The sequence below is a fragment of the Trachinotus anak genome, unplaced genomic scaffold (assembly GCF_046630095.1).
Source record: "Trachinotus anak isolate AG129_WGS33_773 ecotype Australia unplaced genomic scaffold, CSIRO_AGI_Tana_v1 ptg000019l, whole genome shotgun sequence".
NCBI lineage: Eukaryota > Metazoa > Chordata > Actinopteri > Carangiformes > Carangidae > Trachinotus > Trachinotus anak.
The window spans coordinates 29,031,654-29,059,089 of NW_027273870.1; the positions used below are offsets into that span (position 1 = coordinate 29,031,654).

At 44.2% G+C, this 27,436-nt stretch overlaps 2 protein-coding genes across 4 annotated transcripts in view; both read left to right on the forward strand.

The window, feature by feature from the left end:
- The window catches only part of LOC139636012 (malate dehydrogenase, cytoplasmic-like), a 171,774-nt gene that overhangs the window by 115,468 nt on the left and 28,870 nt on the right, over positions 1 to 27,436 (forward strand). The window lies entirely within an intron of this gene.
- LOC139636910 (homeobox protein OTX1 B-like) lies at positions 8,425 to 14,679 on the forward strand. Of its 2 annotated transcripts, none has more exons than XM_071505326.1 (4): positions 8,425 to 8,752; positions 10,302 to 10,483; positions 11,069 to 11,220; positions 13,065 to 14,679. In XM_071505326.1, the coding sequence occupies exons 2-4, from the start codon at positions 10,387 to 10,389 to the stop codon at positions 13,863 to 13,865; spliced, it is 1,050 nt and encodes a 349-aa protein (XP_071361427.1). In that variant the 5' UTR covers positions 8,425 to 8,752; positions 10,302 to 10,386; the 3' UTR covers positions 13,866 to 14,679. The 2 variants fall into 2 exon arrangements, with proteins under 2 accessions (XP_071361427.1, XP_071361428.1); XM_071505327.1 differs by having other exon boundaries at positions 8,425 to 8,662.

The window sequence follows — 27,436 nt, forward strand, 5'->3', positions numbered from 1 at the left end:
ATCAGTTAACAACATAGAAGCTTTCTGGACAGAGTGAAACTTTCAGCAGCTGGTGGTGTCAAATAAAATGAAAAAACTGGGGGTCACCAAAGTCATTAAGATTCATCGTCTGGAAACTTTGAATATTTGCACTAAATTTAAATCTGATCCACTGAGTATTTGTCTGGACACTTCAGTCTCAGTCAAAGTCAAAGTGGAACAGTGAAAAAGGCCGAGCGTAAAAACACAAATACACTTTATTAAGTTTTGCTTTATTTTCTATTTGACCTTTATTTAATTTGAGATCTAAATCTCATTATGGAGACGGTCTGGTCAAAATGGCAGCACAGACACTGAGGAAAGAAGAATTAGGAAACATAATGAAATAAAAGTACAGCAACAAAAACCTCAGTGGGAATTTAACCATTTAATCAGCCCATTTCTACAAATTATTCAGTTCTGTGAGAAGAATTTTAAGAATAAAACTAAATAAATCAACACAACACCACGAAGCAAACATGAAGCAGCCCCCATCCCCCCACCACAGAGTTGTGATTTCCCAGTTAACAATGTGCCACGGTGCCTCATCCCTGCCATTGATTTCTCCTGCATTCATTTCTGTTTTGGTTCATGCTCGGGGTCTCTGTATTTGAAAGTTGATGCTCCTCTCTAAAAGGCGAATTCATGCATAGACTCCGCTACTTTTGTAGTCTGTGGCGGTTTTATATGATAAGCTTTTTTAGACGTTCAAAATCAATATGTAATCCTGTGCAGGGGCTTATCCCCAGGACTAGGCCATTTGTGAGTGTCTTTGAGCTTTGTTACAGGTCTTCTGGCAGCTCTGTGCTGCAGATTGATTAGCTGCAGTGCCAGAATCCTATCAAATGGCCAGCTCTGATGATGGAGCAAACTCTCTCGCCGCCTCTAGTTGACTGGACCTGGAGATAAGGCCTGATGGCAATTCCCTCCCTCCTGTGTGCACGCTGAGGGGCAGCGAGGGAGCGCTCGTTTCTGCCCTCTGCTCCTCTGCAGCTCGGAACAGGACCAGGAGCCGTTCGCAAGGTGTAACATCCAGATTTAAAGACATTTAGCCGGGGCTCTCATCCACGGGGACGTGCAGTTACAGGTACAGGAGGCTTCACTACGTCACCAACATCAGCAGCTGAGAATGAACTGGTTGGTTCAAAAGGATTGTTTCAAACCTTTATCATCTGGAGAATATCAATCAAAAAGAATATCAATCAGTCAGCTCAGCTCGACTTGACTCTACTCACTTTGGTACCAGGTTCATCCTTTTCTATTGCCGATAGTACCCCCTCAATGTGGCATTGTTACTATATTGACGACGCACAAAGCTACAGTGACAGAGATCAGCTGTATCCAAATTGCGGTTCATAAAGATGTGGCCATTCGTAGTCGTTGTAGAACTGAAATGAGACGGTCTGGCCTGCGGAAGAGGTTCGTCACTAGAGGTGCTCACCCTTACTATTGTGTCATAAAGCATGGCTCCTGTTGCCTAGCAACCTTGACAACACATAACTTTTATCACAAAAACTTGCGGTTTTCAGGCCCTTAGTTTTGATCCTTCGTTGCCCAGGAAAAGAAGGATGCATTTGTCGGCCGTGTTTGAAGGATCCTTTGAGATGGGACAGCCTGGTAACGCCAAGGTCTTCAGATGCAGCCCTTGTAGGATGGCCGAACCTGAACTGGGACCCAGCTGTTAAAAGGAAATCAACCAGAGAAACATCTGCACCTCTGCAAGGTTTTGCGGGTAGCCATACTAAAAGTAGGGGCAGCTGTGGCTCATCAGGTCGAGCAGGTCGTCCACTAATCGGACGGTTGGTGGTTTGATTCCCGGCTCCTCGAATTGGCTTGTGGGTGCCAGACGGGTTGACATTGTATGTATGTGTGTCGATTGTGTGTCTAGTTTCTGTTTCACACACAATCTGGCAACATGGATAGCGTCAGGCAAACATATGGATGTGTCTATGATGATTCTTCATAATAAAGGTTGAAGGTCGTGCAAATGAGATCACCTTGAAATACAAGAGACGGGCTGATGGCAGGTATCTTTCAGTTGCTTCCAATGTAAAGCACTTCCATTGTTAAGTGTATTCAATTGACCATTTACTGAAAGTATTGTACAATAATTGTACAATAGCGTAGCAGGGTACAGCTGCTCGGCTGTTTAAACATGGCGGGTTGTTCAGAACGTCCGTCTCGCCCAGCGCTTATGCATCAGTGACGATTCTCTCTAACCAATCAGTAGCCTGCAGTGTTTTCATGTCTCCTCAGCTCACTGGAACCTCGGTGGGGTTGATTCAAGGAAAAAAGTACCAGATAATAAAGGTGAGTAGAGTCCAGTCACTGAACATCTACTCTCTAGGTTCTAGGAGGAAATACAACTGTTCCTCTATCATTGTTTACATCAAAGCACTTTTCTCTACAGTGTCTTGCTCTGGTGAAGTTAAGAAGTTAATTCAGGGCAATAAACACAAGTGTTTGATATAGTGAAGCTACATCTGTTACTATGTTTGGTTTAAACCTTGTTTTAAAACCTTTTTAGCTCCGTATCAGAAACAATCTCCATCCATACGATCACACCTGAAAACACATATACACATGACCATTCAGATTCTCTACTCTGCAGTTAATCCGTTACACAAACGAGGAACAACAAAGACAGTTGTAGCATTAAAATAAAGAATTTACCTGCACAACAGCTGCTAGCAAAGACAACAAGGTCAGTGACGCTAAACTGAATTTGTTATCAGGGAGTGAGCATCAGCGTCTACATCCCCGAGTGGTGTGGACACCAGGAGTAAACGTAGAAAAACAGAAGCATTTTTAAACTAAAACGGAGCCGAAGTGAGAAACGTCCTCTGCTGTAAATATTCGTCCATATGAACTTTCACTTCCTGTTTTCACATCTGGAAACTCACATCTGAGCTCAAGTCTTTTGTACTTTTAGGCTGAAAATATTTGTGTCACATGTGAAAACTTCACCTCACAATGAAAAGGTCAATATTTTACTTTACTCTCATTTTTTTTCTACAAAGCCTGCTTCCCTTTTAAAACAGCCATTTTCCTGCAAGACATCTGGGTAAAGCTTCATCGCCTTCGATATTTTTATTTTTTTTTTTAGCCCAGGGAGGGTGACGGGGAGCAGGACCGGTGCATTCCTGCGAGCCGTGCCAGTGCTCACATGGTTACCGCTGCTCCACATTGTTAGAGATATCTGAATGAGCGCTGGCCATGCAAGTTTTAACGTGATTGCCCGAGGGGCAGCAGAGTGAAAGAGCGAAGAACAGAGCCAGAGAGAGGAGAAGGGGGGGGGGGGGGGGGGGGGGCATAATCCTAAAAGGATTGGAAGTTACCCCCCACACACACACACACACAAACATCCAAGTAATTCCCTGCACACACACCTCTGTGTTTCAGGGGGTGATGGGTACTGGATGGGGTCAGTTGGTTTTGTGGCTCTGGTGTCTGATTTCTCCCTCCTCACCCCCCCCCCCCTCGCTTCATTGTTTGCCTTCTTAATGAGAGGGGCGGGACCACAGGGCCTGTGATTGACAGCTGCAGACTCCTCTCTGCCTGCTCCTCATGGTGTCTCTGTGAGGACCCGCTGCTGCCTGTACTGTACTTGACTCCGGGTGATGAGCCGTTTCTCATTTCCTGTTTGCTCGGCGCCTCCTCGGCTGTCCGTCAGTCTGAGCGGCTGTTACAGCTGACGGCTGACACACAAGTGAGTCTCATAACATCACTGTGAAAATACACCAGTCCAGTCTCCCACCCTCAGTGACAGAGCTTCTCCACAATCGCTCACATTAAAAACACGACTGGTTAAATCCACACACCCTAGAGATTGTTACTATGAATTATGGGTAACTGAAGGTTAGGGTGCACAGTACAAATGACCAGATTTGTTTTTGACTCTGGAAAGCTGGATTTTTTTGCATTGATCTAGAGGTGGTGGGAACTGGAGCAGTAACAGAGTGGGGCCCTCAGGCCTGGGGGCCTCCAATCATTCACCTGGCAGCTGTTCGTGAACCTTTAACCCCATCACAATATTGTTTTGTTTAAAAAAGAAATCACAAAAAAAAAAAAAAATCAAGCTTCAACCAAAACATTCACATTTTCTAAAGAGAGAGAAAAGCAGCTGCAACAAAACCTGCAGATTTCATTTTAATATGAGCACAAATTTTCTCTATTTCTCCTCCAGATAATTAAGTCAGCATGAAGCCTCAGATTAGGAATCACTGTTGTAACTATCATGTCCTCCTCCTGGCTGCATCACACTGCCCCCCCCCCAGTGTGAATCATACAGACCACACCTCCATACCACTGACCAATCACTGCGCAGAGTGGCCATGATTGTGGGATTTTAGGTGTCAAGGGCCGGTTGCACAAAACACCTTGAGTTTTCTGCTTAAGTATGGCACTTAAGGTTTAATTTTCTCCTTAGCTGAGGGAGTTACCTAAGGGGGGGTTGGACAGAATCTCCTAAAGTTGAGGCATTTGCAGCAGTGTCAGATTTTACAGCAGTAAAATTTTACTGCCAGTCGCGGAGCACCTCCTGGGATCTTTATTGCCTTCATTTATCCCCATAAACTATGTTACAGTAAAGATGGAGTCTGAGGCAGCTTTAGTTTTTTTCCTTACTTTGGATGCTAAGGTCTTTTGTGCAACGGTTTAACTGACTTCAAGTGATTCCTTAAGATAAGGAGAAAACCTTAAATAATTAGGTGAACATTTAAAGGAAACCTTAAGGAGAAGACTTAAGGATGTTTTGTGCCATTGTTTTTATTTTAAGGAAACCTTAACTCAACAGCAGAAGAAAAGTTCACGTACATTTAGAGACTGTGATCAGTTTAAACCTTAGAAACAGAGAAAAGGTCGTTTGAACATGCAGCCAGGTGTCAACGTTAAACACCTCAAACCTGAACTATCATAACACTGAAAACTGATTGAAAGCCTGTGAAACAGAAAAGCTCCACACTGACAGTCAGAGATGTGGATTATTAGGTTTCACAGTCTGATATCTTTTATTTTATTTCCTTGATTTTCAAAATAAAATTATCTCTGCTCCCAACATGAGTTTGTTTGATTGGTGCTCTGGTTATTTCTCCTCTCATGCAGCTGTGTACAGCTGTGCAGCAGCAGCTGTTATCCGCTCCGTCTGCTCCACTGAGCCAAGTTCATCATCACTGAGACGGTGAGGGTCAAGTGACTGTACCGTCCACTCAGAGAGAGAGGAGGCGTCACTATCAGCCCCTCTGTCCTCGTCACACCTGCAGGTCCACAGCTGATTTAAAGTACTGATATGTCCGTACTTCGCCTGAAGGCGCACCACCTGTATGATCTGCAGACCTGTCAGGAACTGCAGCTCTGCAGCGATAACAACCTCCACAGCTCCTCTAAAGTTTTATTTTGGATTTTCTGTTTAAATGTGTGTTGTGATGGTTTCACAGTGAGCAGACGTCTGCTGCAGCCACGACGCTGTGCACAGTGTGGGGACGACTGCTCTCTGACAGTGCTGCTGTCTAACAACGCTCCACACATTGGAAACGTTTCTGTTGTAGTGTTTAGATTTTTGGATGTTTCTGGTAGCATTACCCATAATCCCTTGCTGTCACTGCAGTTGCACAAACACTGACAGTAAGTATTGAAACTCCACGCAGGTGTGGTGGGTGTGACTGTTCAGGGGCAAATTGGACCATTTCACAAAAAGCTTTAAAAACTGTTCTGTCTGTAACATCTGCACACAGCGAGCACGCGAGCGGCTCAGGCTACTTCCTGGAGAGGCTCTGACCACGTCACTGCATGTAAAACCATCAATAACACAGGACAAACCAACACCCTCGCCACAGAGGGATTCTGGGAAATTTACATTTAACATGGAGGAAGGTGAAGAAGAGACAATAGAAAAAAAAATAATTTTCATCAATGTTTTTAAACAAAAATTATTTTCATCAATGTTTTTAAACAGAAAAGTGAAATTTATTTTTAAATGATTTGATGGTGTCATTATTTTTTGTTATTAAAGATAAATTCTGTGATTCTGTGACTTCACATCATCACTGAGCTTCTTTGATTTAGTGGCTTTTTAATTATTAGTTAGTTAATAATTAGTTTTATTATGTTTTTATACTGTTGATAGAATTTCATTTTATTTTAACAGCTATAATATTATTTAAGAAAATTAAAGATAATGAAACTGTTAATTTTTTTGCGCATTTTGTTTATTTAGAGGAAAAGTTAAAGATTAGAAAGATGTAAAACAGGAAATTTGACAACCAGAAGATTTTATAACAAACATAAAAATGTGTCATGGTTTTTGTAAATTTAGTAACTTTTTTAAACAATTAAATTTCAAATTAAACTGATTTTTTTTTTTTAAATCAGTGAGTTTACAGGTGTTTATGGCCGATCCTGAAATTTCACTGCAGCGCGTGGAACAGTAAATGTGATGAAGAGGTGTTACATAATCACACGTCTACGTCACCAACCTGTCCCCTCACACACACACACACACACACACACACACACACACGCACACACACGCACACACACGCACACACACGCTGAGTGTCACTGAGGATCTGTGGCCTCTGGAAACTCTCCCACCAGTGATCAGCTTCAGCTCCATCAACGTTTCACTGTCACCTCTCACAAAATTCTCCAAAACTAATCAACGAACACCGGAGATCAACTCAACAACACACACACACACACACACACACACACACACACACACACACACACACACACACACTTTCTACAGGAACAGTTCCAGTGTTTGACCTCGTTTATATTTTTAACAGCTTCTACCCACAGACTCACAGACTCTAATATATTAATTACCAGGGGAAAGAGGAGGTTTTAGTTCGTCCTACCTGAACCAGGTCTTGTCCTGCTGGACCTCGTCCGACAGCAGAGGTGTGTGTGTGTGTGTGTGTGTGTGTGTGTGTGTGTGTCCTGCTCCGTGTGTTTCCCTCTGTCCCATCTCCACCTGCCTCCTCCAGCCCGCAGATAAAACTCACTGCAGTCAGCTGATTTCAGGGGATTTTTTTCTGCCCTGTTCTGAGTCTGCACAGCAGCTTTTCTGTGTGTGTGTGTGTGTGTGTGTGTGTGTGTGTGTGCGTGCAGCAGCCCCCGGGCCGGAGCTTCCTGCATGCTTTCTGACGACCTGGGATTTTATGCATCATGCTTTTAATAAGCACAGACGAGAGAAGCCTCTCCAAACTTAACCCCCACCACCTCACACACACACACACACACACACACACACACACACACACACACACACACCTCTTTAGGCTGCCTGATCCCTGGATTTACGGGCTTAGTATTAAGAAAATACTCCTGCAATTTGGGATTAGATCCAAAAAGCCTCACAACAACAACGACTGTTTGATATCTTGATGCTTGTGATCGATCGCGGCCTTTGTCGGACACAGACACAGACTCTCACTTTGTTCACGTTCATTTCCCTCAAATACAACGTGACCTCTCTTTTTTTTTCCTTTGGTCACATGATTATTTTCCACCTGAAGTTTAGATCAGCTGCTTCCTGCCTATGATTTTATTCCTGATTGTATTAATTTATTTTTATGTTTGTTAGTGTAGTTTGCATTTTTAAACATGAATGTGTTAAATTTTGAAAAGATCTTTACAGCGTTAGACAGCAGGGGATCATTCGGCCTCTTTACCGTGAGAGAGTGAATCCTACACACTCTCATGTCACATTATGATCAGCTGACATGAATGTGTTGATTTCAGTTACAATTAATTTAAATAAAATGATTCATGACAGTGCATCACTCAGCTGCTGGAGGCTTCTGCTGCCAGGTCGTTTTATTTCCTAAAATAAAAAATGAAAAAATTATTTTTTTTTTAAGTAAAGTGATTCATAAATATATTTAAAAAAAAATGTAGGCCTTTTTTTTTAATGAAATAAAAAAGGGAATGAAGGGAAAAGTCTTATTTAGACTGAAAAGAAAAGCTTTGCAGCAGGTTTTAAATGTTTGATGCAGTGAAAGCTGTTTTATTTTGTAGCGTGGCCTGAAACTGGAGAAAATGAAGTGTTTGTTTGTTTATATACAAACTGCTCTCGGGTCATTTTTATAGTTTTATATATCACGTTATTATATGTGTGTATATTTGTCTTTTGCTGTAATGACCTGCTGCTGGGATCGAATAGAAACATTATTGTCTGATCACAGATAAAAATATTCACGACTCGCCGTAAAATCCACGCGTGGACCGTGAAGCTTCTTCTGCAACTTTCTGACCCAAACTTTCCCGCAGGTCACGTGGTTTCCCTCGGAGGGGGCGGGTCTTTCGGAGCCGACTTCGCGGGTTGATTGGCCGCCCCTGTTGCCCGGTGACGGCCCCGGAGGGCTGTGATTGGCTGGGAGCCGCTCAGACCCGCATGCTTTCTTGACTCAGAGGCGCGGGCCTCGGAGACGAGCGTGGATCCCGCATCAGTCAACACCGGCTGGAGAGAGAGAGAGAGAGAGAGAGAGAGAGAGAGAGAGAGAGAGAGAGAGAGAGAGAGAGAGAGAGAGAGCCCGGTGAGATGTTCTGAACAGGTGTGAGCTGCTCGTGTGGATATTTCCTGAGACCGTGGATCTGGTTTCACGCTGAAGCGGATTCTGCCTCTGAGCAGCAGAGGAAGGTGAGGCCCGGTCCGTGTCTGTCCCTCACTCACTTTGACGTCTCGTCAGGTGAGAGCGCGTCTGGAGGCTTTTCCTCAAACGAACCTGAGGTGAGTTTCAATCCCGAGACGCGGACGCTGCGTGTCCGCTGCGGTAAAGCCTCACTGAGCGTGACCTTCATCCAGGCAGGCCAGGGAAGCCTCTGTTTGTGGACTTGGTTTAAGGCCCGGCCCGGCCCGGCTCGGCCCGGCTCGGCCCGGCTCGGCCCGGCTCTCCCCGGCTCGGCCCGGCCCGGCCCGGCTCTCCCCGGCTCTCCCCGGCCCGGCTCTCCCCGGCCCGGCTCTCCCCGGCCCGGCCCGGCTCGGCTCTCCCCGGCCCGGCTCTCCCCGGCCCGGAGTCGCTTCACTCCGCCTCAGCTGCTTGTCTCCGGCTGCAGGAGCCGCGGGTCGCGCCTCAGCTCTGAGCTCTGTTCTCAGCTGCATCAGAGAGAAGACACATCTTCATCCTGTCCCGGCGACAGGCTGGTGCTTCTCTTCTTCAAGCGTCTCATGGTTTAGACGCCGCTTCAGGAAACAGCGTTTCTTCACTTTTATTTAGTTTAATTTACATTTTCTTCTCTGTCAGAGCGGAATTCTACATGATTCGGTTCATGTTCACTGTATGAGGCCTCGTCGTGTCTGCGAAGCTGAAGGATAAAGACACATGTGTAGGTGTGTGTATGGGAAATGAATGGACTCATAAATAGATCAAAATAAAACCCAACAAATCAGCTCAGGGATATTAAGCAAAACCAAAAACAAGTCTATTAAATATTGTAACGCGTCGCCCGGAGGTAAAATAATTCTAATATTAATAATAAAGTCAGTAAATAATATTTTATTCCAGCTCAAACTGAGTCCGTGTGTGTGTGTGTGTGTGTGTGTGTGTGTGTGTGTGTGTGTGTGTGTGTGTGTGTGTGTGTGTGTGTCCACAGGTCGGTTTAACTGTGAGTTATTGAATTAATTAAAGCGCAATGAAGATGTTAGAGGCGGGAAACGTCCTGATGCAGAGGAAGAGTGTGATGAGAGATTTTCTCAGCATGTTCCGGGTGTCAGGGTTGGACGGGTCCGGGTCCTGGACCCGGTCCGGGTCCTGGTCCGGGTCCTGGACCGGGTCCGGGTCCGGGAGAAGTTAGAGTTTTATTTCTCGAAGCTTCTCCAGGTGAGTGTAGGTGTGAACACTTTGATCAGAGTTGAACCTGCAGAACATTTTACACCAACAACACCGATGGTTCATGAGCTCGGGTCCCGCAGGAGCCTCTGTCTCCGGGCTGAGGATCATTCAGAGGCCGAGAAACCAGATCCTCCACGACGTGGATCTGTCTGTTGTTTGTTTGTTTGTTTGTTTGTTTGTTTGTTTGTTTTCCTCTGGGAGCAGCGGATGATTTTTATTTCCTGCAGCGTCACAGTGTGTTGTGTTGTGTTGTGTTGTGTTGTGTTGTGTTGTGTTGTGTTGTGTTGAGTTGTGTTGTGTTGTGTTGTGGTGTGAAAGGTGTGCGCAGTGCTGGGGGGTCACAGGGAGGGGGGCGGCCTCCAGGCGGTGTGGGACAGTAGAGTTGATGGATGGTACAGATTTCACAGGCTGTGTAATAATCAGTGACCGTGTCTGTGCCTCCTGCAGGAGCCGAGCCGAGCACCTGAACTCCGGGGACCTGCGCCTCCTCCGTCCGTCCAGACTGCGCCCCCCCCCCCCCCGAGCTGTGAGCATGATGTCTTATCTCAAACAGGCCCCGTACGGGATGAACGGACTGGGCCTGAGCGGAGCCGCCATGGACCTGCTGCACCCGTCCGTGGGATACCCGGGTAGGGCCCCGAGCGCACGGCCCCCCCGGCCACACGCTCCGTGACCAACATCCATGTTTAAAATACAGATTCAGTGAAATGAAGCGCCACGATTTTCTTCCGATATTCACTGATTTAGATGATAAAAAAAGATTTCCCTAAATGTTCCAAACTTTCCTCCGTTGATGATGTGAGCCGTGTTTCTCTCTGCGAGCTGCAGACAGAAACTCTGCTGAGTCTGCACTCGACGGTGAAATGAACCAGTGATTCAGGAACCGTCTCCAGACTTTGAGCTTGTGAGTCTGTTCGCGGCCACAAGTCAAGTGTGTTGATCTGTTTTATTCTGAAACGTGGGAAGTCTGTCACTCACTTTTTCTCATTTAAAACTCTGCTACCTCAAAAGATTTTTTTAAAAGTCAAACTGTTTCATAAGATCCTCGATTTACATTCAATTAATAATCACAATTAATATAAAACATAATACGAATTAATCTGAGAAATTATCGTTAAAAAATCTGCATCCACGCAGACAGCGGTGTCTCTCAGCGCAGGGACCCGCTCTGAGGGTCGTTTCACCGGTGCTCAGCTCCTGTTCTGCTCCCGCAGCCAACCCGCGGAAGCAGCGCCGGGAGCGGACCACCTTCACCCGGACGCAGCTGGACATCCTGGAGGCGCTGTTCGCCAAGACGCGCTACCCGGACATCTTCATGCGGGAGGAGGTGGCGCTGAAGATCAACCTGCCGGAGTCCCGGGTGCAGGTCAGAGCCAGGAACACAACTACATTTACATCTGTAATCTAGGAGAAATAAATCTTTCTGCTAAATTTGACAAATATTCCACCTGCATCAGTTTTTTTTTAGATTTAAATCGATTTAAAGAGAAAATGAAGAAGTGCCAGAAAAACAGAAATAACTTTGTACTAGTTTCCTCTCAGCTGATACAGTTTGATCTAATTTACCACATGTAAGTGGAGTCCAGGGGCCCCCAGGGGTCCTTGAGGGAGTCTCCAGCAAAAAAGGGAATAATTAATTTTCACTATATTTCCATCCATAAATAACACAGCGACGGACTGTTGGACTGTTCAGGTCACAGGTTTTAAAAACCGTCTGACAGCAGAAGTCTGTGTTTAGGTCGTTGATGTGAAAAAGTTTGAGACACACACAGTTTTACACAGCCCAGGCTTTAGAGTTGGCTTTCTGGACTCTGCAGGATTAGCTTCATTATTGATCAAGTGGAATCGAGGAGAGTCAGGTCTTTACTCGGAGGCTGAGTCAGAGGCGCAGTGTCCCGGCTGCAGAGGCCTCCGCTGGGCTCAGAGCTGCTGCTGGCTGCGGACACACACTGTCAGAGCTGCCGTGACAGCAGCAGCACTGCAGGGGCATTTATTCCTTTTAAAGCTGCTGCCACAGGCCTCCTGCTACCAACTCTGCTAATAATAATAGTCACTTTAACATAATTATTATAACAACATTTTATTACTTTTAAAAAATATTACATATACTACATATATTAATTAAAATGTTCTTGAGGCTGTTCAGGAGTTTCTGTGTATTTTCTACAAGAAAAGATAATTTTTCTCATCATACACTTTAAAAGGTTCATAAAAAATAAGTGTTTTCATTTAAATAGACTGTAAATGTTTTTCTGTTCAGTTTTTTTGTGGGATTAGTTACTTGGGCTTATTTACAAAATTAACACATATTTATAAAAAAGAAAAAAAGACTTAGTCAGGAATAAAAAGATGAAGTAAAAAAAATAAAATACTGAAAATGAAAATAAAAACTGGAACATTTCATAATAAAAGCAGAAAATCACATTCTTATAATGTTACTAAATGTTACACCCCGAAAAATATAATCACATTATTTTTTATGTTTTAAGTCATTTCGAAGTTTATTAGTTGAAGTTTTTTAGTTATTTTTTGTCTTTTTTGTTTTTAAAAAATGAGCTGAACCTGTTCATTACATCATTTAATTTTACAAAATTTTACACTCTGAGATTCTGCTGCACTTTTACTGATAATATTCATTATTTCATTTGACAAATATTTCATCATTATTATTATTATTATTATTACATCAATATTTAATTAGAGTGTGTCAGAACAACACGATTTAAAGGGTCTGCTCACAAAAAAAAAAAAAAATTTACTGACCTTTACTTCACAGTTTTATTTTATTCTTCCAGGTTTGGAGAAATGTGTTTTAAGCCTCTGTCACAAAAACCTGTTTTCTGAAAATAATGTTTTGCTGCTAAATTATTAAAATCTCCTTTTTTTCTGCAGTGGGCAGAAGCAGATATCTGAAATAAAACCATGAAAATAAACTCAATATATTTAGTTTTTTGTTATTTTGGTGAACTGGTCCTTTAAAGGACGTCTGATGTGATGAAATGTGACGAATCACAGAAAGAAGCTGTTTTCTAGTCATTTAGTGACTGAGTGAAACTGTCGTCCTCACAAAGAGCAGCAGTAAAGGTCAAAGGTCAGAGCCTCAGCTCCCCAGCGGGGTCATGTGAGGGTGGTGTTACGATCACTTCCTGCTCCATCAGTGTTTTTTTTAATTCCGTGGTGATGACCTTTTGACCTCTCCTCCCTCCTCAGGTGTGGTTTAAGAACAGACGAGCCAAGTGTCGGCAGCAGCAGCAGAGCAGCAACAGCGCCAAGGTGAAACCAATGAAGAAGAAGTCGTCTCCAACCAGAGAGAGCACCGGTTCAGAGAGCAGCGGCCAGTTCACCCCGCCCGCGGTATCCAGCTCCTCCTCCGCAACCTCTTCTGCTTCATCCTCCTCTTCCTCTTCCTCCTCCTCCGTTTCCTCCGGTCTCGGTGGTCCCGGTCTGATCAGCACCTCTACCTCCGTCACCGCCCCGGTGTCGTCCATCTGGAGCCCGGCGCCCATCTCCCCGGCCCCTGCTCCGGCCACGCTGCCCGACCCCGCCGCCCCCACCAGCGCCTCCTGCATGCAGCGCTCCGTGCCGTCCTCTGCCACCGGGGGGACGCCGTCCTACCCGGTGTCTTACAGCCAAACGGCGGCGGCGTACAGCCAGGGCTACCCGGCCTCGGCATCAGGCTCCTACTTTGGCGGCGTGGAGTGCGGCTCGTACCTGGCACCCATGCACTCCCACCACCACGCGCACCACCCCCACCAGCTCAGCCCCATGACCGGCAGCTCCATGTCCGGACACCCCCACCACCACATCGGCCAGACGTCAGGGCACCACCACCATCACCACCACCCGCCGCACCACCACCAGGCGTACAGCGCGCCCGGCCTCGCCTTCAACTCCACAGACTGTCTGGATTACAAAGAGCAGACGGCGGCTTCAGCCTGGAAGCTCAACTTCAACGCCTCCGACTGTTTGGACTACAAAGACCAGGCCTCTTGGCGTTTCCAAGTGCTGTGACTTCCTGTGTTTCTCTTCTTCTACGCCTTCAAAGAAGTATTCCTTTTGTTGTTGGTGGTTTATTTTTGAAAATCCTAAAACTAATAGTAGAGACATTTTTAAGAAGTTTATTTGTGAACAAACTGAAGCGATGCTCAGAGATCTGACGTCCTCGGGTTTGGCTCTGTTGCTACAGCGACCAGGATTATTTTTCTACTCCAGAACTCGACCGACCCACTTACAACTGTCGAAGGCCTTTAATAGTCAAATTTCAGTGGAACCTGCAAGATGGTGCAGTCTGGATCTGGATCCACATGGGTGGAGATGATGCTTCAAAGAAAAACAGAAACATCCCTGATGAATCGGACTTTTCTAAATCCTCTTTTTCAGTAAACACGATGCTGCTATGGTTTTCAGGTTGCTGGTGTTCATTTGAATCTCGTCGTCCAGCCTGTGGGTGTTGTACTTTGGAGACTAAATTGCAGCACTTGTTTATAAGGTGAAAGCTTTTTTTTCCGCTATTTGTTCTTTGCAGAGGAAAGAAAATTTTAAAAAATGTGAATTAGACACGCAATGTGAGTATTCCATTGAAATTTGAAAGATGTACATTCGTGTCTTTATAATAAAGTCTTGTTAAAACACGAGATAAGTTTGTTGTTTCTACAGTGATGGTGTCGACTCAACGGAGCAGCTTCCAACTGGTTTTCAAAGACCTGAACTGAACTGGTTGAACTGGTTTAAAGGTGTAAACGGAGCCACGTTAGCAACTGTTTTAATCATTATTGATTAACAGCAGCTCTTCAATGATTTATAAATAAATGATTGTTGTCTTTAACCATTGTTTATTCAGGGAAGTGTCACTGAGATTGCTCTTTGTCTTTTACACACACACACACACACACACACACACACACACACACACACATACACACACACACACACCTGGAAGCTGCCCAGTACAAACACAGTCTGATGTGTTTGATCTGTTGGCAGTTGAAGGATTAAATGATCAGTTTCACTATAAACTCAACAAACTCCTGCAGTGACATCAGTTCATTTAGACTGATCAGTGGAGATGAAGTAAATCTGTGTTTAACTTGACTCTTCAAACAACATCTTTAATGTTACTGAACACAGAAACACAAGAGGTTTGTCTGGACCAGAAGTTTCAATCAGTTCAGCTTTGTGAGGAATCATGTTTCGTCAATCATAATGAACATGAAGGGACCATTAGTCCAGTATAAACAGTGTGTGTGTGAATAGTGACCTGCTGTGATGACCCCTCAGCCAAAAGACAACAACTACATACTATAATACCCATGAGCCTCAGGCTGCATCCACACTACTAGGTTTTCGTTTTAAAAGACGACCATTTTACAACACACCTGAAAACACACACATACAGGACCGTTCACGCACACTGTGCATGTGCGAGCCGGTGGAAACAGGAAGCAGATTGTCTGGTCTGCAGTTGTTTAGTTACACAAAATATCACAATGAGGAACAACAGAGACAGTTGTCGAGTTAAAATACAGAACTGAACTGAACAACAGCTGCTGCAAAGACAACAAGGTCAGTAACACTTTCATTCATTATCCATATTGTTTCACCACTGGAAGTCCAGGCTGATAAGAGCCAATCAGAAGCCACCGTGGGCGTCTACATCATCATTTCCAAAGGTCTCTGTTTCTGTCCCTCCAGGCTACAACACAACCCTGGAGTTTTCAAAATAAAACGTTGTCAAATGAAAACGTAGCAGTGTGGACATAGCCTGAGAAATCATGTTTTGTCCATCATTTAATCCATCTATCATAATATATCAAATATGCAGATATTGCTCCCTCACAGCAGCAGCTGAAGGACTACAACAACAACTACAGCTATAGACTACAATACCGTCGTACAATACAGTCGCAGTTAACTTCTCACCCGAAATTATTTTGTGCAAAAACTTATGTCTTTGACTTTTTATCAAAGAAGATAAAGAGCTGTTAAAGCTCCATCCAGTCTAAAGGTAGATGTCCATGTGTTTGTGATTATAAAGCAGGTCTAGGTTCTATATTAATACTGTGAAAGTATCAAAGCCTCAGTCCACAGAGAAATGCACACAGCCTGTATTCAGAAACTGAGCCTTAAAACCAGCCGTCAGGACTTCTGGAACTTTGTGATGTCACAACAAAACACTCACCGCCCTCAGCCCTGCTCCAAACCCCACCCACTTGGACCCACCATCCAATCCTGCAGGATTTGGTTACTCTGAATGTTTGCCTGAAATCTGCTATTTTTTTTATTGGATCACTCAGAAAACAGCCAATTAGCCAATCAGCAGAGAGGCTCAGATCCTCTCTGCTGATTGGCTGACTGACCTGTTGTTACTAGAGCTCCAGAGAGAAGCCTGAGAGAGGACCAACGACACTGAGATGGTTTTGGTTTTTAAAACTACAAATATATCTTCTGATGGAGATCAACACTTCAGATAAAACACAGAAGAATAGTGAAATAGGGGACCTTTAAAAAATCATTTTAAAAAATCAATGTGAACATTTTCTGATCAGCTGCACAGTTTGCCTCTGGCTCATTAATGTTTTCTATTTCTGTCTTTAGATTGAAATGCCATGAGAGCTCCTCATCAGTATAAATGTCAATCAGACGAATGTTGGATTTGATCCTGAAGAAAACAGGAAGTGTTTTTCAACCAGTGACCAGGTCAGAACATGAGTCTGTTGTGTGTAGAAACATGAAACTGATCCAAACTAAAACACAGCATCCAAACCAGCTGTCAATCAAATTGTATATTTCAGTACATATCATATATTTTAACATATTTGTAATAATAAAGTGTGGATATGAGCATCTCGAACACAGCGATTGGGCTTTTAAATGACAAAACACTTCCTCCTTTTAAAAACACTCAGCTGTATACAACACGCTGAGGCTCCTGGGACGTGGTGCAGAGTAAATGTTATCTGTGGTACCCAGAGGAACATCCAAACAGCGTGTCAATAATCAGACCCCTCCCTCCTCACAGCCCGGCAGGTTAGCAAACATGTACGCTGGCATCCCGCTGTTTGTTTGGCCGTGTCGACAGTAGTGTACAACTCATTTGATCCAAGGAAAAAAGGGACGAATCACGATTTTAATTAACAGCCGTCCCGCTTCCTCGCGGCGTCCCTCCAGCAGCTGGACAAACACTTTTCGGTAAACATGGCGTCCAACGCTGTGTGTTTGCCCGCTCCGCGTCCCGCTGGGCTTTACCAGCGTGCACCGCTGCCTCGTGCAAACACGAGCCAGGATTTACCACACCAGGACAAACTAATCTTCAGGCCATGTTCAGGCAATCTCTGCTGCTTATTTTAGAGAAAGGACGCCCCTCTCTGAACAGCTGTTGTGGATGTCTTATTACCCCGCCAGCCTCTCCCCAGGGGCGTGAACTTCTACTCCTCGCCTTTGTAGTGACAAAGTGACTCGGCTTTTTGGCTTTTTAGTTTTCCAGAAGGAGAATGAAAAAAAACACTTTGACTTCTCAGGGGATCACCTCACTTTTCCTGACAACACAGCGTCCTCCCAGTTCTCCTGAAGACGCAGCTCTGGAGAACCAATGGGAACGAAGCAGCTTCCTCGACTCTGTGTGGACCTGAACCATGAGGAGACAGATTTCCACCATCGAGATGGACGTGGTCAAGATGGGTCTGCTGGTTAGAGGTGCATTTAAGGACCACTTGTATATTTGTTTGCTGTCCAGCACCAGGTTGGATGGGACAGTGGATATCCGGTTTATCCAGTACAGGTGACGTTTAGCTTAGCTTTGCTCTAACTGTAAAAAGTAAAAATGTAAACGCCGCTGTGACGCGGTCGCTCTCTGATGCAGCCTCTGATCATGTGACTGAGGTGTCGCCGGAGCTCAGTGCTGCCACCTGTGGCTGGACGATATCAGACAACCAACCTTACTGGACCCTTTAGTATTTATGGGATGGCTCCTGTTTGACCGGCTGTTCTGGAGCTTTTGGTCGTATCACATGGTCTTCGTCAGCATTTTTTAAGCCTTTACTCAAAAGTTGGGTTTGAATGTCAAGCTTGAATGTTCAATCTCAGCTTCACTGAGCGACTACTAGCAGCTAACAATTAGCCGTTGACAGGGCTAATATTTAGGTTTCCAAAAAGGCTCAATTTAATTGTGTTCTGATCTTTTTTTATAGACAAAAACACTGTGATACGTTCAAGAGCCTCTGAGAGATATGAGCAGCAGAGAAATGAAGGACGGTGGTAAACAGAAAATAACACAAAACCAAACTGATAACACACAAGTGGGTGGGAGATATTTATTACTGGTGGTGAAACACACACACACACACTGAAAACACTCAACCATCCAAATGTAAAAACAATAAATACAGAATAAATGACTTAAGCTTTAAATTAAGGAGATTGATCAGAAGCTAAATGATCCTCAACCGTAGGATGACCAGCAGTGTGTGTGTGTGTGTGTGTGTGTGTGTGTGTGTGTGCAAGATAACACTGCAGGTTAACTCTGAAATATAATATTCCACCTGAATAAGAAGAAGAAGTATCAGAAAAATAATTAAATGGTTTTTGTTTCCAAAGTTTTAAATGAGTCTTAAAATGTAAACAACAGTGACTTCTCCAGTTTGATTTTCTCACCACTGATCATTTTGTTTCCACGGTTATTTTTTTCACATGGACTCATCCTCATCTTTGTTTCTTACTGGGAGTCAAACTAACGCAGCAGCGTCGCATCTGAAGAAGTTCAAAGAGAAAAAAAATGTTCACAGGAGAAGTGGGTAAAAAGCCAAATGATGAGTTATGATTTTGAACACTTCCAGCATCTCTGTGTGTATAGTTTCATATGGAAATCCCTTTAGCACGGCGGGTAAATAGATTACGATACAGCGAGGGATTAGGGATTGCCTCGCCGCTGGCCCACTAATCCCGAGCGCAGACTGTCAACAGCCCTGACATGTCCGGGACTCCTTCTGCACAAAATGGCTCCTCGGCTGTTTAAGAAGCCAATTTAGAGACACACACACACACACACACACACACATACACACACCACCAACTCCGCCGACATGAATATTCCTATCAGGGCTCAGCGTCGGGAGAAACAATGACGTTTGTCTTCAAAGGGGGAGATTAGATGCTGCACGAGACAAAAACCGACTCTTTGAAGTGATTTCGGTTCAAATTCCAGCAAAGTTTTGGGCTGAATGAAAGTTTCTGTGTTTTCAAAACTTCTCTCTCAGACTTTAACACTTTCAGTTTGCAAATCATGTGACCGCCGGAGCAGTTTCAGCTCCTCCTCGTAGCCACTCTCATTTGAATTTGCTTGTCTCGTATCTTAAGTTTCACATGATAAATGATTTTTGTGTTTTGACTCATTTAAAAGTTGTGATGTTTCTTGTGTGAATTTGCAGATAAAATTATCTTGTGTTTGTGTTTGATGTCTTATTTAAAAAAATTATTATACTGATGCCAAAAAAGCAGTTTTCCTCAGAATCGTTTGATCAAGGTTGAAAATCTTCCAAATCAGCATTCATACATAAAGGGACAGAAAATTAAGAATACGATCAGAGTCCCTGTGGAAACCAGTTTCATTGTTTAAATGTGGACAAGTGATGAAATCTGTGTGTTTGTGATTGTTACGTCTACGGGGGAACGAGCAGGGCGACGAGGGGAAGCAACCATGTGAAAAAGAACAAGAATGTTCATTAACAAACAGAAGAAACGATGACGCGTGGAGTCGACCTCGACCTACCTGCTGCTCAGGAAGCTCAGAGCGGCGCCACAGAGAAACGTCGCGGCAGCAGCTCTGCAACATTCACAGGTTTGTGTAATATTTTGTTTTTTCAGGTTAATTGTGTAGTTTTGTTCGGTAGTGGAGGAGGAACTCAGACCTCTCACCCACGTCTTTTATTATCATGGTTTTGATTCAGGTGATTGGTGGGCGGGGCCGTCCACTCAGGCTGACTGGGAACACCTGGAACCAGTGCTCCCAGTCACTATAAAAGCTGAGGGACTTTCCACCAACATCCACCTCATATCCTGATTTTACAACCTTTACCTGATCTTCATGGATTTTTTCTGGATGAATCAGGTCACTGATGTGTCAATAAAACCACTTTTAAAGTTGTGGATAATCAGTGTACGACGTGTCTACATCATATCAGAGCTGATCAGACGATATTGATGAATCTATCGATACGACCCGCGTCTCTGCTCCTGCTGCCCTGTAAACAGCAGATGCCTCCACTCTGCGGCTCTTCTATAACCTGGTGTGTGCACCACAAATCAGACCCTGCAGAACTGGAGAGCATCTTGTTTTCAGGTTCAGACGTTTGATGCATTTGCCTTCCAAGTGCCTCTCACTTCTGAGGCCGTGCTGGCTGAAGCGGGGGCCTCTCCTTGAAACAAACGCCGATAGGGAATCTCTTTGTCGGGGCCGTGCCTAAGCCTAATCTAATGATTCAGATGACTGGGGGCCGTACTTAGCCGGATAGCCACTGGCTCGCTTCAAACAAGCCGCTACGGGTGGAAGTTTCCCAAGGATTAACACTTAAAGAAGCAGCAGAGGAAGAAAAAAGAGAGAAAAAAGAGAGAGCCGGTGCCTTCCAGGGAATCCCCATTAAGTCGAGTCTTGGAGTGCCAGAGAGGAATGTGTTTCTGCTGAGCTGTGATCCAGGTCTATTTCAGCGCTAATGGAAAAACTGGCCTCGTACATTTGATCTGTGACTTCTTAGAAAACAATAGAAACACGCTGGTGGGCTTTAATTCCACCTCCAGCGGAATCTGCCTGAACACAGACATGGTGATTTTTCTGCTCAATATTCAACACGAGCATAAACTCTGCAAAACCCACTGAGGGTCGACGTCACTGGAGTTCTCACACAGACCAATATCTTAACTTCCTCTAAGATTTTAACCTCTGAAGATTCACTGATTTGACAAATAAAAACTCATCAGAGCTCAGTGGGATAATAGAAATACACACACCTACCTACCTAAGGCAGTAATGGCAAGAGGAGGACTTTAAACATGTAATCAGTGCTGAATTTCAAATATCCAACATCACAGTGTTTGTGCTGACTTCACCTTTTTTGTGACATAATTCTGCAGCAGCACAGACTCGGATCTACCTCGTTATTCGATCACTCTGAAGGGCTTTTTGCTAATTGAGCTTCGGAGAGGCTCCTCGCTGTTTGTTTGAGGTCGACTTTGTCTCTGGTGCCTCAGTAACGAGTCGGTGCTTGTGTATGGGTGCAGGCTGTTTGAGGTGCCCTTCGGTGCTGCTGTCACTGCTTTGACTGACAGGCCTGCGCAACACAAGAAACCCCGGATTAAAGTCGGCCGAGCATAAACAAACACTGAGGGTTTAAAGTGCAGGAAAGCAGCAGGCAGAGAGACTTTTGACCGAGGCTGTTTTATCGCTGCACTGTGGGAGATTTTTAGGTCAAAAACAGGTAAAACTCCAAGAGTGTTTGGGGTCACATCAGCTGCATCTGAGATGCTCCAGGTTGATTCCTCTGAGTGTATGGTGTCTGCTGGGAGGCTGAGCAGGCAGAACGTAGAGGTGTACCAAATACCTTCATCCATCTCTGAGTGTCCTCCTCCCAGGTAAGACTCCTGAACACTCCCTCCTTCCTCTTCTACAACTGATTGTAAATGACATTAACATTCATATTTATACAACAAGAAGTTGTTTCCTGTGTAATTGTGATGACTCCATTTGAATTGGTGTGGTAGTCCTCACTTTGTAATGATGAATAATGGATTTTGTTGTTTCCCCTTTGGTTTCTCTGGCAACAAGTTGTAAGGTAGAAAACTAAAAACCCTTCCCCTCATTTGAGGTTTTCATCTTGCAGTGTTGCACCACTTAAACCACATGAACGCCAACGTCAGAAGCTCTGTTAGGTTATTGAACACTAGTAGCCATGTTTTTATTGGGTGTTTGGTTTATTGTCATGTATCTGGTTAATACCCGGCCTTTTTTAACAGACGTAAAAACTTCAAGAAATCAGGACTGAGGGATTTACTGACTTATTTTATGTTGTAGAATAAAATGTGAAAATGTCTTTAGCCTGTTTTTACCAGTCATCAGTCATCCAACAAAAAAACCTGCAGACTTCAGGAAGTGCTAAAATGCTAACAAATTACTGGATTTTAGGACTCATTCCTGCAGAACTCTCTGTTCCATAAAATACAATGAGGATAAAGGATTTAAAAAATTTTTTATTAGAGGCTCTTCAGCTGTATAAAACCTGAGCTGTTTAAAGTATGAAGTTAATGTTGTATCTATCTATAGTTTGGTAAAACTACATGCTACAGGTAGTTAGTGAAAAGTGTCTAGATAAGTGAAGGGCTGCAGCATGAAAGTGTTGGAAGGCCGGGAATTGTGTCGACTCCTGGTAAGGGAAACAAGTTTTTCCGAACGCCACTTTAACACCTCATCATTCCTCAGTGGAGAGATCCAGACCGAAAGCTAGTTAGTGGCTAAGTTACGACCCAGATACAGTTCAGAACAGGTAGCACGAAGAACCATACAAGACCCGAGAGCGAGTGGTAAGAAAAAGATTTTGGCTCATATATCAAACAATGATCAACCAACGTGGTCCTTTAAATCCAGACAGTTCAGACTGAAGTCAAAGCTAAGCTAAGACACGAGTGGACACAAACAGACATGAAAGCATCATCACCATCAGTTGGAAAAGAAGAAGAAAACTCTTCTGATCCCTTAACTTCATTAATGCACAGAGAGAAAAAAACACACTAAAGATTCAGTTGGTACATTAGACACATGAATAAAATGAGTTGGAATTGCACTTCATGTTCAGTCTGATGGGATTTCACCATCCAGAGAACACAACATCCAGTTTTTAGCCGTGCAGGTAGGTCACTGCACCACCTCGATCCAAACCGAAATATCTCAACAGCTATTGGACGGATTGGCATGAAATTTTCTGCAGACATTCATGATCTCCAAATGACGAACCCTACTGACTTCGGTAATCCTCTGACTTTCCCTCTGGCACCACCATCAACTGCCTGTTGCAGCTTTAAACAGCCACGTTGATTGATGGAAAGCACCATCAGCTCAGCTGGTTAAAGAGATGACTCATTGAGTGGGTGTTAGCACGCCTGCAAGGCAGGAACAAAAAGGTTATTATATTATATCAGCTTTTGTCAATCTGTTGATGAAACATATTGTATTTAACCTAGTTTTACTGGAACCACGATGGATAGATGGATGGATGGATGGATGGATGGCAGAAGAAGAGCAGACAGGGATGATTTGGATAATGCGGATCGCCGGCTGATCTGATAGCGCTCGTCTTATTCACAAATGTAACACGGGATATGCACTAATCTTATTTATTTAAGAGCTTTAGGGGCTCACAATGAGGGGCTTTAGTCTGAGCGGAGCTGCAGCCTTATCATTAGCAGAGAGGGAAGGCGATTAAGAGCAAATTATAAAACAAAGAATTAAGTTCTGAGAGCCAATCTAGATGAGATCTCAGTTAAACGGAATCAATTTGGAAAAGTGCAACGACATCTGGACCTCACAACGGGGGAATGTTGATGACTAGAAAGAAAGAGAAACACACACACACACCTTTCTTCTTCCTCTCTCTCCTCTCTGAAAATGCCATCTCACACTTCTGTCGTTGTGACTGTTTAAAGCTGACGTCATCTAACTGGGCGACAGGTGTCACCACAACGCGGCTGTGAACGTCTCCTTCACTTCATCAACTCTTACAAACAACGTTTCTGCACAACATAAGGAAACAGGGTTTGTAGGAAAGTCCCAAACCCGTTCGTCTTTCTCTAAACCTGAACCACAGATGAGACAGTAGATGCAAACTCTGGTCTCTGGTGTGACAGTTGTGTGTTTGCAGGTTGGAACATGCACAGGTTTCTTTCAGAGGTGTCCATGTGGTGTTTTTTTTTACTCTGGTGAAGCTGTATTTCTTCTTTTCTCCTTTGAATCGCAGAGGCAGCTCCACACGATGCATTTCAACACGTGCAAGGTTTCTACAAGTTTCTGCAGCCTGAAGTTACCCATAACACCTTTCTCCACATGAACAGCGTGTGACATTAATGAGACAGAGTGATTAGCATAACAGGCAGGATGCAGGTGGTATGGTAAACTAATCTGGTGGTTGCACACAGTAATACATTTTAATTTTAAAACTGCATTTTAAAATTAAAATGATCTTCATCTAATCCTGTGTTTTAGCTCCGTGTTATTGGTTGTTTCGTTGCAGAAAATACTGCGAATGACGAGCAGCAATAGTGAGAAGTGAGACCAGAGATTAACAGATGAGTATCAGACGGACATGGTGCCGGAAAACAGAGATTTGTCCACAGAAAGGTCACGTGATGAATCAGGGAAGGATACGTTGTGACTGATAAGACCCAACAGGAAGCGACCGTGGGCGTCCGCATCATTGTTTCCAAAAGCCTCAGTTTCTGTCTGTCCAGAGTAAAACACCACTCCAAAGTTTTCAAACTAAAACATGTCCAGCAGCGTCCACACTTTTAAAACTATCTCTGTGCAGACGACCGTATTAGCTCCGTCAGAGACAATCTCCATCCACACTAACACACCTGAAAACTCAGCCATTCATGTTCACTGGGCATGTGCGAGGCGGTGTAAACAGGAAGCAGATTGTCTGGTCTGCAGTTGGTTAGTTATACTGTGAAGGAGAGGCAACAGAGACAGTTGTAGAGTTAAAATTCAGAACTGAACAACAGCTGCTGCAAAGACAACAAGGTCAGTAACACTTTCATTCATTATCCATGTTGTTTCACCACTGGTAGTCCAGGCTAAGAGCCAATCAGGAGCCACCGTGGGATTCTATGTCATTGTTTCCAATGGTCTCTGTTTCTGTCCGTCCAGACTACAACACAATTTTCAAAGGAAACAGAGAAGAAGAAGAAGATGAAGATGAAGAAGATGAAGATGAGTGGACATATCTGTGATCTGATCTGTAAGTTTTCACACCAAGAAATCAGCTGCGTCTGAGACACAGAAATAAACAAGTTTTATTCTGATTTGTTCTTATCACCAAATAAAAGTCTCAAACATTTATGTTGCAGGAACTCTGTGTGTGTGTGTGTGTGTGTGTGTGTGTGTGTGTGTGTGTGTGTGTGTGTTGGGGGTGGGTTAATTTGGTGACTAATTGAAGTAGTGAGTGACTGACTGGGTGAAACGTCAGTTTCTCTCTCTCTCTCCTTTGTCATCTTTAAAGTGGTCGTAGGAGTGTTAATAATTTGACCCCCCCTCCCAAAGTGTCTCTTAAGTGAGGGGGGGGGGGTGTTTGAAGACTGACCCTCCCCTCTTGTTTCTTGTCACCCCCTCCCCTCCTTTCCCCTTTCTTCTTATTCTCTCCACTCCTGTTGTCTTCTTCTTCTTCTATCCTCTTTCATGCTCCGCGGCCTCAGCTCCTCCTTTTCAATCTGCTCGGCTCAGCGGTCGAACCGACTGGAACTGTTGCTGCTCCCCCTCATGTGGTTGTGAGGGTGGGGGGAGAGATGGGGGAGATGTTAGGAGGTGCCTCCTTCTGTCCTTCCTTCCTTCTTTTCTACCTCTTCCTTCCTCCTAACTTACATTTCTTCCTTTTTCTTTGATTTTTTTTCTTTCCATTCCCTACAGCTCTGCATCGTCACATTTGGATGTCAGCTGATAATACTGATAATTCTGATAATCAGTATCAGTGTAATACAGCTTAAAAATGGTGAGAGGCATCGGCATCATCAGTGAGTGTTAACCAATGACGGCGTGGCCACTGGGAGAACTGGGACAAACTGGTGTCGCAATGTGAAGTAAAACATGAGAAAGAGACAAAGAAAGTTTTTAAAAACATAAATGTCTGAAAAGCTCAGAAGAAGAAGAAGTTAAAATCCAGGAAAAATAAAATGTATATTTTTAATATTTGTTAATAAGATGTATTTCTGATTTGTCTGTATTATTGTATTATTAATGTATTCTGTATTATTCATTATTTTTTCTTTTATACCTGTTAGACAAACAATAGCAACCCAACCAACTTTCATCCTTCATTTCATCTCTTTCTTCTTCTCCTACACAAACTGTAGGAGAGTGTATTTTTCTTTATTTTAAGATGTTTTAACAACACTCACATTTCCTTGTTTTCAGCTTTGTTACAACATAACAACAGGGAGTGTGATGATTGCACTCCTCCTCTTTTTTTCGTAGTCTAATGTAAAAATAATTTTCTTCCTTTTTCCTTTCTTGCTTCCTCTGTTCCTTCCTTCCTTCCTTGCCTCCTTGCTTCCACACAGTTACATATTTTCCTGAGCTCTGGAGGCTGCAGGCGGTGGAGCAGCAGCATCAGCAGTCGTCTCCTTGTCGCTGCCAAAAATGGAATTAAGTCAGTTGCCAGGCTGGATAAGGAATTGGATTCTCTTCCTCTTCTGTTATCCCTCTGGACCAGATCCTGTTCCCCCCTGAGGGGAGGGGGGCAGGGGGTGGGGGTTGGTGGTGATGGAGTGGGGTGGGGGGGTGCATGGTACGACGGGGGCACATCTCTGCCAGGTCACTGTCACCGGAGCACCTCAGTGGGCCCACATCAGGCCACACCTGTCCCCCCCATCCCACCAAACCCAGGCGCTGTGTCTTGGGCAGCAGCTGCAGCCAGGCCGGGGGTCTGAGTCTCCAGACCGGCCGAGGTCTTCTCCACGCCACGCCGGCTTATTTATCTTCACAGGATGCAACACCTGGCCGGGCCCCCCCCAGCTGGACTGTAACACTGCTGAGTGATATCAATAGAGGCTTTGGAGTTTCATCACAAATCTCCTAGCAACCACAGCTGGCACCATAATGGAGGAACTAGCTGTGTGAAAATAATGTGCAGCGTGCACGGCATCCTGGGTAAAGGAAATCAGAGATAGCTCTCCATTGCTGTCGCCTTGTGCTTTAGGTACTGGGCTCAGAAATATCTGAGCTGGAGCTTCAGGAGAGCGGCCGGGATCGATTCCAGCTCTGGACAAGCTGATGACATGAAGTCATGTCTGAGAGGTTTTAAAAACACATTCAGAAATTATAAAATCTAAGTTAGCAAAAAGTCAACAGTAAAATTCTCTAACAGACAAACGGTCCTTTTCATTAGTTTGATGGCAGTTGAATATGAAGGTTTCATGTTCGAATAAGCACCTGGGTCACTTTTATGAAGTCGGGCCTCACTAAAGCCCCTTTTCCACGTGTCAAAAAACCCACAAACATCAGGCTTTTGTCAGCAGTGTGAACGGGTACAATCATCATTCACACCCAGATCAAATGAGTCCGCAGGGGACGCAGGTATTTATCAGCTCCGATCAGCAGTGATGTAAACACAATATCCAGGTGAAGCTGCTAATTCACATCCCTTTTCCTGCTGTGACGTCTTTCAGAGCACAAACGCTGTGAACACACCTGTCACCTGGTCAGCACAGAGCTGATAAACCAGAAAGCTGCAGCCCAGAAATAAGTTTCAAAAACACACAATCACCAATCAAAGCATCTCACACTGAGTCTTCGACACTGACAGCTCCACTGATGAGATGATCAGTGAAAAGAC